Source organism: Macrotis lagotis, chromosome 6 (genome assembly GCF_037893015.1).
Source record: "Macrotis lagotis isolate mMagLag1 chromosome 6, bilby.v1.9.chrom.fasta, whole genome shotgun sequence".
NCBI classification, from domain to species: Eukaryota; Metazoa; Chordata; class Mammalia; order Peramelemorphia; family Peramelidae; genus Macrotis; species Macrotis lagotis.
In genome coordinates, this window is record NC_133663.1 from 74440677 (window position 1) to 74458298 (window position 17622).

The 17622-nt window shown below is 34.5% G+C and overlaps 1 protein-coding gene across 1 annotated transcript in view; it reads right to left on the minus strand.

The window, feature by feature from the left end:
- SPAG16 (sperm associated antigen 16) overlaps positions 1-17622 on the minus strand; it is a 1328678-nt gene that overhangs the window by 774756 nt on the left and 536300 nt on the right. Inside the window, exon 11 of the mRNA XM_074191443.1 lies at positions 2847-2990. Coding sequence (XP_074047544.1) covers positions 2847-2990 — 144 coding nt within the window. The remainder of the gene's footprint in view (positions 1-2846; positions 2991-17622) is intronic.

The window sequence follows — 17622 nt, forward strand, 5'->3', positions numbered from 1 at the left end:
GAAAAAATTGTAAGTAAATTCATATGGAGAAATAAAAAGTCAAGAATTGCCAGGAGCTTAATGAAAAAAAATGCAAAAGAAGGTGGCTTAGCACTACCAGATCTAAAATTATATTATAAAGCATCAGTCATCAAAACTGCTTGGTATTGGCTAAGAAATAGAGTGGTGGACCAGTGGAATAGACTAGGTGTAAAAGCAGGAGAGGATTATAGTAATCTGCTGTTTGATAAACCCAAAGAGTCAGGCCACTGGGATAAAAACTCCCTCTTTGATAAAAACCGCTGGGATAATTGGAAGTTAGTATGGAAGAAACTTAGATTAGACCAACACCTCACACCCTTTACCAAGATAAGATCCAAATGGTTACAGGACATAGACATAAAAAACAATACTATAAGCAAATTAGAAGATCAAGGACTAGTCTACCTGTCAGATCTATGGAAAGGGGAACAGTTTATGACTAAGGAAGAGTTGGAGAACATCACTAAAAACCAATTAGATGATTTCAATTACATTAAATTAAAAAGTTTTTGCACAGGTAAAACCAATGTAATCAAAATCAAAAGAAAAGCAGTAAATTGGGAAACAATCTTTACAACTAATGATTCTGACAAAGGACTCATTTCTAAAATACACAGAGAACTCAGTCATATTTTTAAAACAAAAAGCCATTCCCCAATTGACAAATGGTCAAAGGATATGCAAAGGTAATTTACAGATGAGGAGATCAAAGCAATCCATAGCCATATGAAAAAATGCTCTAAATCATTAATTATTAGAGAAATGCAAATTAAAGCTTCTTTGAGGTACTACCTCACACCTCTGGGATTGGCCAGTATGACCAGGAAGGATAATGATCATTGTTGGAAGGGATGTGGGAAATCTGGGACACTATTTTACTGTTGGCGGAGCTGTGAACTCATCCAACACTTCTGGAGAGCTATTTGTAACTATGCCCAAAGGGCAAAAAAAATGTGCATACCCTTTGACCCAGCAATACCACTACTGGGTCTGTAGCCTGAAGAAACGAGGAAAAAGGGTAAAAACATTACTTGTACAAAAATATTTATAGCAGCCCTGTTTGTGATGGCAAAGAATTGGAAATCCAGTAAATGTCCTTCAATTGGGGAATGGTTTAGCAAACTGTGGTATATGTACGTCATGAAATACTATTGTTCTATTAGAAATCAGTAGGGATGGGATTTCAGGGAAACCTGGAGGGATTTGCATGAACTGATGCTGAGTGAGATGAGCAGAACCAGAAAAACACTGTACACCCTAACAGCAACATGGGAGTGATGTTCAACCTTGAAGGACTTGTTCATTCTATCAGTGCAACAATTGGGAACAATTTTTGGCTGTCTGCAAAGGAGAGTACCATATGTATCCAGATAAGGAGCTGTGGAGTTTGAACAAAGTACAAGGACTATTCCCTTTAATTCGGAAAAAATAAAAACCCAGATGTCTTATGGTTTGATCTGGTTACCTCTGAGAATTCTGTTCTCTTTAAGGATATGATTTCTCTCTCATCACACCCAATTTAGATCTAGGTACAACATGGAAACAAAGTGAAGACTGAGGTAGTGCTATTTGTGGGGTGGGGGTGGAGGGAGGGAAGCAAGATTGGGGGAAAACTGTAAAACTCAAATAATATCTTTAATAAAAATTTAAAAAATTAAAAAAATTAAAAAAAATGAGTTGTGCAACCAAATGAAGAACAAAGAGGGCTACAATGATATCCTCAAAATGAAAACTGTAATGAGCATTGCTTTTTAAGGTTAAAGAAATAGCAAAATGAAATCAAATAGCAATTATTCTAAAATTTAAAATTTTAGTTTTTTCTGGTCTGTTATCCATTTTAAAAAAAAATCAGTTCTGAACATCTTTTAATTGGATTATCAAAAGCTTAAGAGACAAAATATTCTTAATCTCACTGTTGTGGGATAGTGATGGTAGGATTTTTGCTTCCAAGAAAGCTATTTTAGAAGTCACAACAATGACATAAGTATCTAAAAGGCTTTGGTTCAGATAATGCTATAAATTGATCAAAAAATCAAGTCTGAGTTTAATCTAGGTCTGAGATATTTAAAGTATAACAGAATTCATATATAATGAAGAAGAGGAATGATAATGAAAGAAATTCAGAATTAGGTGACAATTGACCATGGGAAGATTTGCGCTAGCAGATTTTGCTGTTTAGGGGCTTTGCAGATACTCTTGTATAAGCAATAAATTTGTTTAAATTACTTCTGAGGTTGGTACCGTGGTACTGTTTGGCTCTTTGGGGGTTAACCCATGGATCTATTCTCTCTACTAATTTTGCATCTTAAAATAAAATGAATCACCAAAATTAGAGGACTAGGATGTGCAACTTATTTCTTCTTTATGTGCTTTATCCTTTTTAGGATCCCTTGAATCACTTGATTTACAAAATCTTCAGTACCTCTGAACTTTGAAGACATTATAATTCTAAAAACAAAATGTGAGATTAACACAAGGAATGCAAAACTTGGTATATATTATTGACTAAAAACCTATACAGTATTTTCATGGTTTATGAGTGAAAGGAGAATTAATAGTGCTTGTCCTGAAAAGCTTATTACTCTTTGTTAGATGCATCAGCATGTGGACTAAGTTTCAGATGTACCAAATACCAAAAGCAATCAATCTAAAGTCAACATAATGAAAGCCAGAGGAACATTTATCTACATGTTTAGAAATTCAGTGGAGGGTATGAGATTGCATAGAGAAAGAGAGTCATCAAATCAGTGAGAGGCAGGGAAAAGAGCAAACAAACACATTCCCAATAGGGATTAGCACAGGTTCAGGAGGATGTTTAAACTGACCTTGGATGGAAGCAGCAGCCTGAAAGCCAATCAGTGTGACCACAACCTGTTAGGATTACATTGCCTTTAGGGAGACCCACCATCTTCCAGTGGTGATCTTCACTACAGGAAACTAAGATTTCTTTTCGAGGGTGTATAGCAATGCTGCACAGGAAGGAGAGAAAAGGAAGAAAGGTTAATGGAACATTCAGGAGTTTCAAATAAGGCCTATAAACTCAAAGTAAAATGAAATCAAATAGAATCAATTATTCTATTTTTTAAAAAAGGAAGGGGGTGACTAGGTGGCACAGTGGATAGAGCACTGGCCCTGAAATAAGGAGTACCTGAGTTCAAATCTGGCCTCAGACACTTAATAATTACATAGCTGTGTGACCTTGGGCAAGCCACTTAACTCCATTGCCTTGCAAAAAATAAAATAAAATTTAATTTAATTATAAAAAACTAAACTCATATGGTATTTACAAATACTAGTTGTTTGAATTTGATAGGGAGTCAAGAAACATCATCTCTACTCTCAACTCCATTGCAAATTAATGTGACCTTGGGTTAGTAAAAATCTCATGAGGCTTCACATGTAGTATTTGGGATTTGAAGCCAGTAAGTTCTTAATATGCTTCTGGCTATGATAGTTCAAGATTTGACTAAATAGGAAAATAGAGCACATTGCTCTTTCAAGTCTCTGTTCTATCTTCCTTTTAAGGATTTTAAAATCTCAATTTCAAATTGAAGTCTTTTGTCTAATCAAAAATCAAGCATATGTCAAAGATTTGGAGTTAGGAAAGAAGGAAGGAAGGAAGAAAAGAAAGAAAAAGAAAGAAAAACAAACTGTCTGCATTCAATATTTTGTATTGGGTAAGTTAAAGAAGCATTCGTTTGCTTTTAATATTATAGGAAAGTTTCTTGGAGATCGTAATATAACTTTGAATAAAATATTATCCACAATGTATCCACATGAATTACTGTTGCTACTATAGCTCTGTATAAATATTATTAATGAAACTTTAATTCCATGTCCCACTGTCCCAGTTAAGTGAAGTATGTCAAATTCAGTACCAATGCACCATTTAAATTTGTCTCCATTAATACTTAATATACATATTTCTATAAAGTATGTAAGACTCAGAAAGCAATCTCCTCCCTCTGCTGAAAAAGGGAAATGAGAAGGAAGCACGCCAAATGATTAAAATATTAACCACTCCTACTGGGAGGAGTCCAGAATTATCAATACCTTTTTCAATATTGAAGGAAACATTTTTCTCAAATGTGGAGTATTCAAGGTCAATGTCTGCATGAGATGGCAAAGTTATAGGATTTTTTAAACTTAAGCAAAGGTTAGAAAATCTAAGGTCCTAGTCTAACTCAGCCATTAATAGGGATCATTTGTGCTTTGGGAGGGTTTGGTTCTATGGTTTGGTTCTATGAACTCTTAAGTTTCCTAATTCACTGATGCTTTCATCTATGTGAATTTGTCATCCTATTTTTACAAATTTTTTGAAGTTCTTATAGTAATTGATCTCCCCTTCCCCCAAAATAATAGGAAAAAATCCTACTGTTTAAGCACCCCTAACCTTGAACTTGAGAAATACTAAAATTTTCTTTGATTTTCTTCAAACAGGTAGGAAAAGAGCTACAAGCACCTAAAAGTATGGGCAGTTGCAGCTCTGTTCTCATTCCTCTTGAGTGTCCTGCCACCCAGATAAATCCAGGCCTCTATGGAAACTAATACCATAGTTTTTCTAGAAGTCAAACTACTTATCAGTATAGCTGAACCCCATCCAAAGGTAAAGTTGTCATTTTTGGCAAGTGCAAATTCACCTTACTTACTCCAGCTACCCAACCACTAGAATTCTTGTTCTTGATATATAAAAAAATACCACTTTTGCTTCTTCAGTTACCTCTGGCTCCACTCAGAAACTCTAGGAATCTCTGTCACCAACCATTCAGATAAATCACTTGCCTCCTTCTACTAGAATGTAAGCACCTTGAAGGCAGGTATTGTCTCACTTTTATACTGTATCCAGAGCACCCAAAAATAGATACTTCATTATTGCTTTCTCCCCTCATTGAAGCTATAATGGAAAAAGTAATTGTTAAATCAGGACCTGTTTTTCTAGCTCAGAAGTCCTCAGCAGTGAGGGTTGGAAGAATAAGCCTTAGGCCCATATACTTGTTAAGTATTAGTGCTCTAAGTCGGATGAATTAAGAGCTAGATAGGCTAAGATTCAAATTCCTCATTTGACAGAAGAGGAAACTGAGGGAGTGAGTGTTTGATTTGAATCCAGTTCTTCCTAACTCCAAGCCCAGTTTTCTGTCCACCACATTTTTGCATTTTATTTTGTACCCCAAATACCTATAATGTATATCCCAAAGTACTCCCCAAACTACCTATTTTTTCTTGCTTCTTGCTCCCCAATACAATATTTCCCTCTAACTATTCAATTGCAGCTTTTGTTGTCTTTCTCTGTTCCCTATTTTGGATTTTTCATATCTTTTTCCCCTATGTTTCAGGTGCTACTGACCAACTTATAATACACACAATTCTGCCAATTATGGCAGATGGAGAATTTAGTTCTATAGAGTGATCTAAAATTTGTCAAGCACCAGATAGAGGCATAGATATGGCTATGGATAGAGACAGAGAAAGATGTGGATATTGATATATAGAAATGGATATAGAGATGAATATAGATATAGGCATTATGCGTAGCTTCAAGTTTGTAGATATAGGTAAAGACATATATATAGATATAGATATATAGATAGCAACATCTAGATATGGATAGAAATAAGCACAGGATGAATATGAAGATATAGGCACTGAAATAGAATTGGGTATGAATAAGTATGGGTAAAGAGAAATATGGATAGAGGTAGATACATATGAGGACAAAGATAAAGATAGGTATAGTTGTAGGTATAGAAATAGGTGTATAGGATAAAGATAGAGATGGAGACAGAGGTAGATATATAGATATAAATACTGATATGGATAAGGAAAGAGATAGAGTCAGGTATAGATATAGAGTTAGATACATGGATGTAGATATAGGTAAAGATAAAAGTAAATGTAGAGTATTTCTATAGAGCCTAGTAGTATTCCTGTGAATTGAATACTTCAAATATTATTTTTAGTATTTTAAGGGAAGGAAGAAAATCTGGTAAAAAGGTTGAATGTCTTGTTCAGGTTCACAAAGTCAGTAGGTGTCAAATACAGGATATATACCTGTTTCTTGCCAACTCCAAATCTAGCCTTTATTATGATTTTCCTGCTTTTTCCCCCACAATAAGAAAAGTCTAAAGTGAATTATTCATATTGCAATATCTAGTAATGCTGCTTTGTGACTTTTAGAAGACATATTAGGAACTCAAATTTATTGCAGCTGAAACTGAGTGCATTTATAGACTTAATTAGAAGAAAAATATGCTAGGTAAAACATATCAGATTGAAATGAATTCCTTATTCAAACACATGTAATAAGGCCAACAAAATTCTTGTTGCTAATGAGTGTGATATATGTTGCTTTGCAGTGTTCTTGGCAGACAGATACACACTTGACTAGATGATAAATTAGTCCCTTTAGTGAAGGTAACAAAAATCATTGGTGACTTGAAGAAGTTTGAGAGATAACTTTTACCAATGTCTTTTTTAATATGCATTGTTTGTTAAAAGACAAATACCAGTCACAAAGCCAGTTTGGAAGATTCTTTCCAAAATTTCTTGTACACTAAACTTCAACCTCTCCTCTAGTATCCCCCAAATTACCTAATTTCCTTTGCTTCTCACTTTCCAAAACAATATGTTCTGCATGTACATAAGTATAGATTTTGTTTTTTTGCTCTATTTGCAAAGGATTTTTCATATCCATTTCCTCTGGGCTTCAAATGCCACTCACCAACTTAAGATACGTACACTTCTGCCAAGAACCCTAACTCAAACCAAATGACTTTTTCCCTCAAGGAGTTACATCCTATAAGGTTGATGCAACATGCATTCCAATAAGTAAACAAAAGGTCATTTGAAAGAGGAAAGAGTACTAATATGTAGAGACCCCAGGAAAGAAATTACTGAATTTATGTAACTCATATAAAAGAATTATTTTAATGACTATAGATGTAGAGGGGAAAAGTTCTCTCTACTAGCAAACACAAACAAAGGTTATGTTTAGTAAGCTGGACAAACACTTGGTGAGCCATTAGTTAGTTAGCAATACTAATATTATAGAGTACATTTCACATTCACAACTCAATTCTAGCTGATATGGAGACACAAGAAATGGAAAGCATTTCAAGAAATGGAAAATTTAGATGTTAAAAAAATAAGACATACATAAGTGAAGCAACTTGAGAACAACTATCCAATCCCATAAAATAAACAGTATTTTAAGAGAATGCAGATTAAAGAAGTTTTCAGAGTAAGATAGGAATGGAGAAAGCCTCTTGGGACCAATAAATTTGAACCATAAAGTTAAAACACATAGAACATTCCTGAAATGACAGATTGGTTAAAGACCAATTTAACCAATCTTTTTGGATAAAGACAGATTTGCTCCTCACTAACTGACCACAGGAAAATCACTAATCCCACTTGACACTCAATTTTCTTATCTATAAACTGAGGACTACAATAGCCTCTAGGGTCATTTCCAGGTCCTAAATCTATTATCCAATAAATAAAGGTATAATTTGGGATCCATACATTTTTGGAAAAAAATTTATAATGATTTCAACATATTTGTTTTCTTCTGTAATCTCATGCATGTTATACTATGCATTTAAAATAATTGTGGAAGGGTTAAAAGGTCATATTAGACTGCTAAAAGGATCCATAACACCAAATGCAAAGACTGCTGGTAGAGATTGAGTATAACAAGTTATGTATGAGTGACATCAAGGGCATTAATTTGATTGGATCCATACCAGAGGGAAAAGGTTATAAGCAGAGCAATATGCTGAGATGCTTATCAATACACCTAAAGTAGTACAAAGTTTGATTATGAAATTTATTTTGGTTCAAATTTTCATTCTGAATGTTCATTTAGCCACTCATAAAATGTACAAGGTAACAAATGATTTTGGGAAAATCAAACCAATTTGACATTATCTAACACAGATTTTAGAAAATTAAAAGGATTCCACATGAGCAATCTAAGAAACATGATCTGTCAACTGAGATTAATCATTTTGAATTGGATATCCCCTAGTACCTAATAGAGCAATTTACCAATAATAAAACTTTTTAATCTTTGACCAAATGAATGAATGAAGGAATGAATGAATGTGTGTATGTCAGAAGTAATTATGTATAATTCAAGAATGAAGTAACTGAGTCACCCTAAAAATCTGTGAAATCACTACTGAGATTAAAAGATACATCTTATATCCAAGAACGGATGACTCCTTTATTGTGCTGCTCCTGCTGCTCTTGCTGATGATGATGTTGTTTTGCCAACTAAAATATAAGTATACTTTTTTTTTCTTTTTGCCTTCCTCTATTATCTTAGTATATTTGAAGTACTATTCAACTTCAGATCAAAGAAAGGCAATCAAGGAGTATTAAGAGATGGCTATCAGAGTACTTCACACTTCATTAGAAAACTGTAAAAACAATTACTGGATCTTTAGGGGCATTTTAAAAGGGATTTCAATATGTATGGAACAGATGAGCTAAAGACTCTGCTGACCATTCACCCTCACTGCTCTCTCAATTCTAATAACCTACTCAAAATTTTAAGAAAAACAGTATAGTATAACAGAAAAGATTCTATATTTGGAGTCAGAATGCCAATTCTGATTGTACTATTTTACAAATCAGTGATTTTGGGCAACTTGGTGCATCTTAATGGGATTAAAGTTCCTTATTTGTAAAGAATGGTTATATATTGGGGACTTCTAAACAATTTCTGGATCTCAATCTATGACCCTGTGATCCTAAGACATTAAACATTTAATATTAAACATCAACATCATTAAACATTTTTGATGGATTCTCTTACTATAGTACTATACTAGATGTTATACAAATTTATTATACAAATCAAATTCAATCATTTGGTAGTTTTATCAGTTAAAAACTGCAGTACATTCTGCAAATAGACAAACAAAAATGACTAGTCCAGTAAGGGCTGTCTTAGCCATTACTGGAGGACCAATAATACTGCAGAATGTCAAAAAGCTTGCTCTGATAGTAATCTCAAATTCAGTTCCCTTCTGAATGAAACTGATGGGCTATTTAAATGCTTTATATGTTTCTATAACTATTTATGAGATCTTGTGAATCTTTTGCACCTACTACAATTTCTGTAGAATGAATTAAAGATTCCCATCTATCATGACTGATGGAAGCTGGGACTCTGCCTTTATCTGGGGAAACTTACTCAAGTCAATTTAAGATATTTTTTTCTGGAATGGTAGAGGCAATATGACAAAGAAAGAAAATAAACCTAGGGCTTCAGCCTATAATATCTATATGAAGATAGAGCCTCTCTTTAGCATTTAAAGGTTTTGTGTTTTGCTTTTCTTTATTTGTTTGTTTGTTTTTTACCATCTGGTTCTTGTCTATCTTTTTCAGAGTAAATATACAATGCTCCCCTAAACACATTCTGCATTCCAATCAAACTCATCTCCTTGCTATTCCCCCAAAATGACATTATACCTCCTGTTGTACAAGCTGTCAGCCATTCCTGGAATGTACCCTCTTTGATCTAATGTCACCTCTGGCTGATTGAAAAAAAATAAACAATGGTGGGAACTCTTGAACTATGGATTTGATTCATTGATGACCCACAGAATTGCTTGAACATGGAGTAGTTTTTCTAGTGACCAATGTGTGAGAGGGGACTTAACAAATAAGAATAATAATCTTGGAAAATAGGAAGCCTGCCACAAGATTGGAGAGGGACAAATGTCCTATTTTAAGGGATGAGAGTAAGGTATACAAATTAGTCACAAAAAGCCAGGATGGCTTCATCGAGATAATTTCGGATGAGCCTCATTTCCTTTGTTGACAATTTAATGTTGCTAGATTGCTACAGTTGACCAGACTATTAAGGTACCTATAATGCACCTGGATGTTACAGAGGTATCAGATAGTACTTCTCATGCTATTTTTAGATATGGTTGACAATTGTATTATAGTACATGTGATATCAAAAAAAACCTGAATGGTTGAATTCAGTTATTAATTACTCAATGTCAATTTTAAAATGTCTTTGATTCTCCCAGGAATCTGTACTTGGTCTTAAAGTGTTTAATAATGGGAAGCAGAGCCAAAATGGTAGAGTTTAGGATAGAACCTAGCTGAACCATCTCACCATTCTTCTCAAAAACTTTTAATGCCTCAAATCAAATTTTGTAGAGCCCCAAATGGACAGAGAGAGAGTCATTTTTCCAGTCCAACTCAGGAGATATACAAGAAAGGTCTATAATATTGCAGCATTACAGTAGGATTCCATTAATTACTGATGAAAAGACCAGAACTGAATAAAATTTTTGACAGAAAGAAGACTCAATAAATTCAAAAAAAAAGTAAATCATGGGGAAGCTAGGTAGTGCAGTGAATAAATCCTGGCCCTGGAGCCAGGAGGACATAGTTCAAATATGGTCTCAGTAGCTATGTGAACCTGGGCAAAAATCACTTAACCCTGATTGCCAAGGAGGAGGGAGGGAGAGAAGTAGGGAGGAAGGAAGGGAGTAAACAAGGAAGCAAGGAATTGAAGGAAGAAAGGGAGGATTAAGGGAAGGAGGGAAGGACAGAAGAGAAATTAAAGGACTCAATGGACTTAAACAATGTGCATTCCTATATAGGAAGAGGACACATAAAACTCCTTAAGGACTTTTTCTCTATTAGGGCCCTTAGAAGGAATCTGTATGGATAGAAAAGAAGAGTGTGAGTTGATTGTGTTGGAACGATCTTTTTTTTTTTGTTGGAATACTTATTTTATTTTTTTATTAAAGATTTTGTTTTACAATTTTTCCCCCAATCTTACTTCCCTCTCCCCAACCCCACACAGAAAGCAATCTGTCAGTCTTTACTTTGTTTCCAGTTGTACATTGATCCAAATTGAGTGTGATGAGAGAGAAAACATATCCTTAAGGAGGAAACAAAAAGTATAAGAGATAACAAGATCAGACAATAAAATATATGGGGTTTTTCCTAAATTAGAGGGAATAGTCTTGAATTTATTTCAAACTCCATGGCTCTTTATCTGGATACAGATGGTATTTTCCATTCCAGACAGCCCAAAATTGTCCCTTATTGTTGCACTGATGGAACGAGCAAGTCCATGAAGGTTGACCATCACTCCCATGTTGCTGTTAGGGTGTATGGTGTTTTTCTGGTTCTGCTCATCTCACTCAGCATCAGTTCGTGCAAATCTCTGCCTTGTTTCCCTGAATTCCCATCCCTCCTGGTTTCTAATAGAACAATAGTGTTCGATGACATACATATGCCACAGTTTGCTAAGCCATTCCTCAATTGAAGGACATTTACTTGATTTTCAATTCTTTGCCACCACAAACAGGGCTGCTTTTGAGTATTTTTGTACAAGTGATGTTTTTACCCTTTTTCATCATCTCTTCAAGGTACAGACCCAGTAGTGGTATTGCTGGATCAAAGGGTATGCTCGTTTTTGTTGCCCTTTGGGTGTAGTAGAACAATCTTCAAAAAAGAAATATAGGGGTGAGAAAGAAGGATGCGCTGGGAGATGGAAGAAGGGCCAAATTTTCTCATGTAAAGGAACAATGAAAAGAACTTTTTCAGTAGAGGGGAAATAGGGGTGCTAGCAATGCTTGCATCTCACTCTCACCAGAATTATTTCAAAGAGTGAAATATACACATATATTCACACTCAGGTAGAGAAATCTATCTTACCTAGATGACAGAAAGGAGGGGAAGAGCATAACAGATATTGTTGGGGAGGGGAAAATAAAGGTGAGGACAGATGGGGAAGGCAGGGATCAGACTTTTGGGGAGGGAAAAGACTAATCACAGAAAGAAGAATAAACAAAGGAAAATGCGATGCAAAGAAGTGCAGTTAATTAGTAATCATAACTAAATGAATAGGAAGAGCTAACCCATAGAACATGTATGTATTTATGTACATATTGAGCATATATGTTGTATGCTTATATGGGCAGAACAATATGCATACATTAATTCATATATACACATAGTGAATAGAATGCTGGGCTTAGCATCAGGACAGCTCACATTCATGAGTACAAATCCAGCCTCAGATACCTATTAGATATTGTAAGCTGCATATTTCAATTTGCCATGAAAATACCAAATGAGCAACAGAGTCAGATGCAACTGAAAAGAAGCATATATATAGATTTACACATATATGTGTAAATTTATGTGTAAATGGATATATGTAGGTGTGTCTATGTGTAATATTTTAGATAACATATATGTTTGTGTGCTTATATGGTGTATATATATATATATTTTGTGTATATATATGTATATTATGAAGTACAGATGCTAAAATTTATTATCATCCAAAAGAATAAACTGAATCTCACTCTTTGAGGTGAGATGGAGCCACAGAAACAAGACAACTACTTCTGCATACTTACCAACATGTCTAACAAAACCTTACTAATACCTTAAATGCTAAATATTTTATGCTACATAGCTTTATACACACTGCCTCGTGATGTGAAATTACTATAGTACATTATTGTTTTACAAGTTTAAAAAGTTATCTTATATGGTTTCTGCTGTTAAGAAATCCATTTAAATAATAAAGTTTATTTGGTTATTTCATGTTTCAGCAGTTTAGAAAAACTCCGCATTGCTTTGAATATAAAATGTCTCATTTCTAGCTCCTTTAGTGTGTTGGTAATTGAAAATACATGCTTTTGTGAGATAAAGCAAAAATTCTGCTTCTAAGGACTGTGAAACAATGACATGGACTATTGACAGAAGCTGTAGATTCTGTTTTCCCATAATAATAGTGCTAATAATATCAATAACAATAGTAATAATAGCCAACATTTATATAGAATTTAAAGGTTTGCAAAGCACTTTAAGGATACTCTCATTTGAACCTAACAATCATCCTGTGGGATGGAATTATTATCAATGTCATTTTTACAGATTAAGAAATTGAGGTGCAAAACTCTAGGTGACTTACTTTATGTCAGCATAATTGACATAGGGAGAATTTCAACAGAGGCCTCCCTGATTACAGGTATAACAGTCACCTGGCTAATGGCAGATCCAACTTCAGAACACACCCAACACATTCTGTCCACTGGTCACATGAAAGAAGTTGGGAATCTCACTTCCAGAAAGGCAAAATAAAGGGAAATAGAAGATGCTGAACCCTGATCTGGGAATACATAGACATTCTGAAATTAATTCCAAGCTGATGAAGAAATAGACTGTTGACTATCTGTTGAGACCAAACTAAGATTCATTCCAAAGGCATTGCCCAGACAATTCAACCTCTTGTCCCCACCCCCACCTCCTTTTCTTGGTTGTAAAGAAGAGAGAAAAGCCTCAGTTGAATTTAATTGGAAGAACCTCAAACCAATACGTCCATGAATGACAGACAGAGATTTCCTTGGTTGGAGCAATATTGAAGACAGATTAAACCTTATAATCCTCTAAAGATCATAACAGTAAGCCATGAAAGATACAGTTGCCAGTCTCTTCCAGACTTTTGGACAGTCTTTGAGACCTTCAGTTGTCCAAAATAGATCCAAGACAGCCAAGCGGGTGGGGGTGGGGAAAATGGTGATTGATCCATCACTTTCTCATATACAGAAATGATTTAGATGGGACAAAAGCTCTAAACAGTTGTAATGAATTTGAGCCTACTCAACTCAGAGATCAAGATTGTAAAGGGTAGTTTGCATTACAAAGTTTTTAGGGCAATTTTATCTGAACTTCTATTTTTGTTATAATTTCTCAGTAAAAAAATAACATTTTGTAAAATCTAATTGATTCTATTTGTTTAAATGAAATTGCTAATCACTAATATTGGGGAAAACATACTGGGATGAATAACCAACTGAAAGTAGTAATGAAAAACAGATCAAACCATCAAAAGTACCCCTGAGACCTGAGGGGGAAATGAAACTATCCTCATGCTGGGAGATCAGCTAGTTTATATGTGGATTGGGAGAGTAATGAATTTTCTCATGTATAAACTGCACTGTTTTCCAGAAAATTTGGGGTCTAAAAACTGGAAGTGTCTTATACAGTGATTGTAGACTTTATTACTTGCATTTTTCACACTTTTTGCACTCATTGTTATAGATTTTTTACTTGCATTTCTGGTTTTTTAGCACTTTCCTTTGTACTCATTGTTTCATATTTGTTACCAGTATATTAGATTATGTTCTGCCCCATTCTGCAGAAATGACTCAGAAAAGAGTTTCATAAGGGCTGAATTCAAGTTCAAAGTGATCAAGTTTGCAAAGTGAATGGAAATTGTGCACTGGAAGTCAGTTTGGTTCTCCTCCAACTGAGAAAACAATCTAAGACTGGCTATGGGAAGAAGAGCTGGAATGAAGATGCTCAGGCATCTTGCCATAAGATCCAAATCAGCCAAATGGCCTGAGTTCAAAAGGGAATTGAAGAGATGGATTGAAGAACACAGGGCAAGTAGAATTATGTGTCCACCAGGATGGTTCAGCAAGAGGCCGGAAGAATTGCTGATGAAAAAGAAGTGATTGATTTCAAAGGAGGATATAGGTGGTGCTTCAGGTTCATGAAATGGAATGGACCAAGCATGCTTATATACACCAGGCTTCCCCAAAAGGTGGCTGAAAGTTATAAGCAGAAGGTGCTTAAATTTCATGCTGAATAAAACTTCAGTTCAATAACTTTATGTAATTCATTATTTTTCAAAATTAAGGTGCATCTTATACATGGAGAAATATGATAAATCTTAAATTTCTCTAATTAAGCCTAGCACTCTATATTTATTGATAAATTATCTTCATCCATTATTATGACAGATGATTTAAATATATTGTTCCCTAGTCAAAGTAAATGATCTTGAGACAACACAATCTCATGATTTCATTATTATTAAACTACAAATTTGAAGATAATACATAATTCTAAAATGAACAAAGCACAGACTAGCAATAACAATTAGAGAATGAGGTGAAAGAAAAGTGAAAAGAAGAAAGAGGTAAAGAAGGCAGAAGAGGAGAGCAAAGTCTCTTGATTTTCCTATTTGTGATTGACATTGCTTGACTTAAGTAAAGCCCTGAAATATTTCAGAACCTTCTCAAAAAAATCCATAATATCTCTTTTATATTTGATCTAACTTTCCAAACAGGAAAATCAAATTAGATGAAGAATATCTAATGGTCATAATAAGGCGCAATTAATTGAAAACTGATAGAGCTAGTTGTGAAGATAGATGATAGCTAGATAGCTAATTAGATAAATAGACAAATAAGTTGATAGATATAAATATAGATACATATATATATACATATATATATGTATACCTATATACCTATATACCAAGTGACTTACTTGGGATACATAATCATTTTAATAGAGCTTAATTTTGTGACATCAGCAGTGTGTATTTGTAGCCACTGACTCAGAACATCTAATCTTGACTACATGACACTAGACTGAGCTAACTTCCTCACCTTTAATTATATTTCAATTTAGTTGAGTTCTAGGTTTTGTATCAAATATAATTTGTTCCTCTCTTTGTATATTTTTAACTTTGTGCTTCTTAAGAAATGATATTTCTTAAGGAATAGGGAGGAAAAGAGAGTGGTGTCTTAAAAAGCACACTTCCATAACTGTTAGAAATATTGAAGGGGCTGTTGGTGAGAAGATGTTAAACATTTCAAGGATCATTTCAGCCCACAACGAAGCAAAATTAGTTACACTGAAGCAAATAGAAAAATGCAGTCAAAAAAGGAAAAACAATGAGAAGAACTGACAAATTACCTTGTTAAAATTGTCTAATTAAACCTTGAAATATTAGCAAGGATCTTCAAAAGGGCCTGGCCATGCTGAGTTTCATACTAGTCATCTTTAAAATAAACATGAAATAGAAAACTGGTGGATGGTAAAGAAATCAATTGATATATTCCCCTGTTGTAACATGCATAAAGCTTTTGGTTAAAAGAGGTTGAAGAATTTAAGATTTCACTGTAAAACTTTTGTGGCAAAAAAGGAGTCATACTGATAGCTTGGAAGAACATAATTTACAATGGGTACTATGGGAATTTATCATTACTGAAATAATTTTGTTTCAAGATAGGAGTAAAGCCCAGATTTCAATTTCCAGATTTCAAATATTATACGAAGAAATAATCAGGAGGCAGAGCCAAGATGGCAGAGTAAAAGCAGAACTCCCCCCCTCTAAATACCTTTAAATAATGACTCTAAACAAATTCTAGAATGGCAGAATCCATACAAAGATGGAGTGAAACAGTTTCCTAGTCCAAGAGAATTGAGAAGGTGGGCAGGACAAGTCGGTCGCAATAGGGGAAGAGAGGAGCAAAGTCCAAGCCAGTGCAGATCCAACCCCAACATGCTGGAAGACCTTGGACAACTGAATCAATGACAGTAGGGTGGTGGCTTCCAAACCTCTCAATCCATACACACCAAAGACACCTTAGAAAGTCAGCAGTAAAGATCTTGGTACCTGGATGAGAAAGGAGCAGTCTGGTCCCCCAAAATAGGAGCTGGCCCTGGAAACTACTGAATCAATAGCAACAGTTGCTTCCAGAGCTCTCAGTCCACAGAGGGGAAGTCAAACAACTGGTCATAAAGAGATGATAGGTGTCTCTTTGCTAGCGCTGAGACAGAAGCACCCCAGAGCTTGAAGCCCTAGAGGAGTGGGGATCCTCCCCACAGTTCCAGGGCAGGAAAGAGTATAGTTACTTATTGACCAGAACACAGGCTAGGCTAACAGCTCTTCTTTAACCGTGCCACCTTGAAAAACTAAAAACTTACAGATCCCGAGAAGCATTTCTGAAAACAATTGCATAAATCCTGAAGCTTAGGACAGTGCCCTCTCCACCCTGGAAGCTGAACTATACTTTAATAGAGTTAAAATCAGATAATAGACTTGGAAAATGAAAAAATGGGAAAAAAAAACAGATTCTGACCATAGAAAGTTACTATGGTGATAAGAAAGATCAAAGCACTCACTTAGAAGATAACAAAATCAGAGCACTTATATCCACCTCCAAGAAAATATATTAATTGATCTGAAGCCATGGAATAACGTTTGTAAAAGGATTTTGAAAATAAAGTAAGAGAAGAAGAGGAAAAAATGGGAGGAGAAATGAGAGTGATGAAAGAAAATCATGAAAAATGAGTCAATAGCTTGCTAACAGAGAGACCCAAAAATAATGAAGAAAAGAACACCTCTGAAAACACATAAGACCAAATGGAAAAAAGAGACACAGAAATTCACTGAAAGAGAAATAAATTCCTTAAAAAATAGAATTAGTTACATGGAAATGGAAGTACAAAATCTAACTGAAGAAAATAATGACTTAAAAATTAGAACTGAACAAATGGAAGCAAATGACTTTATGACAAATCAAGAAACAATAAAACAAAAACAAAAGAATGAAAAACCAAAAGAAAAAAGAAGAAAATTTGGAATTCAAAGTTTTGAAAACAAATGTTGAAAATTGTTTTTACATGTAACTGGAGAAAAGTAAAATACTAAATAAAAAAAGAATTATGAAAAAGAAACCATCAACAAAACCATTTGAGACTGGTTAAAAATAGAAAATTAGATCAATGGTACAGATTTGATAAAAAAAG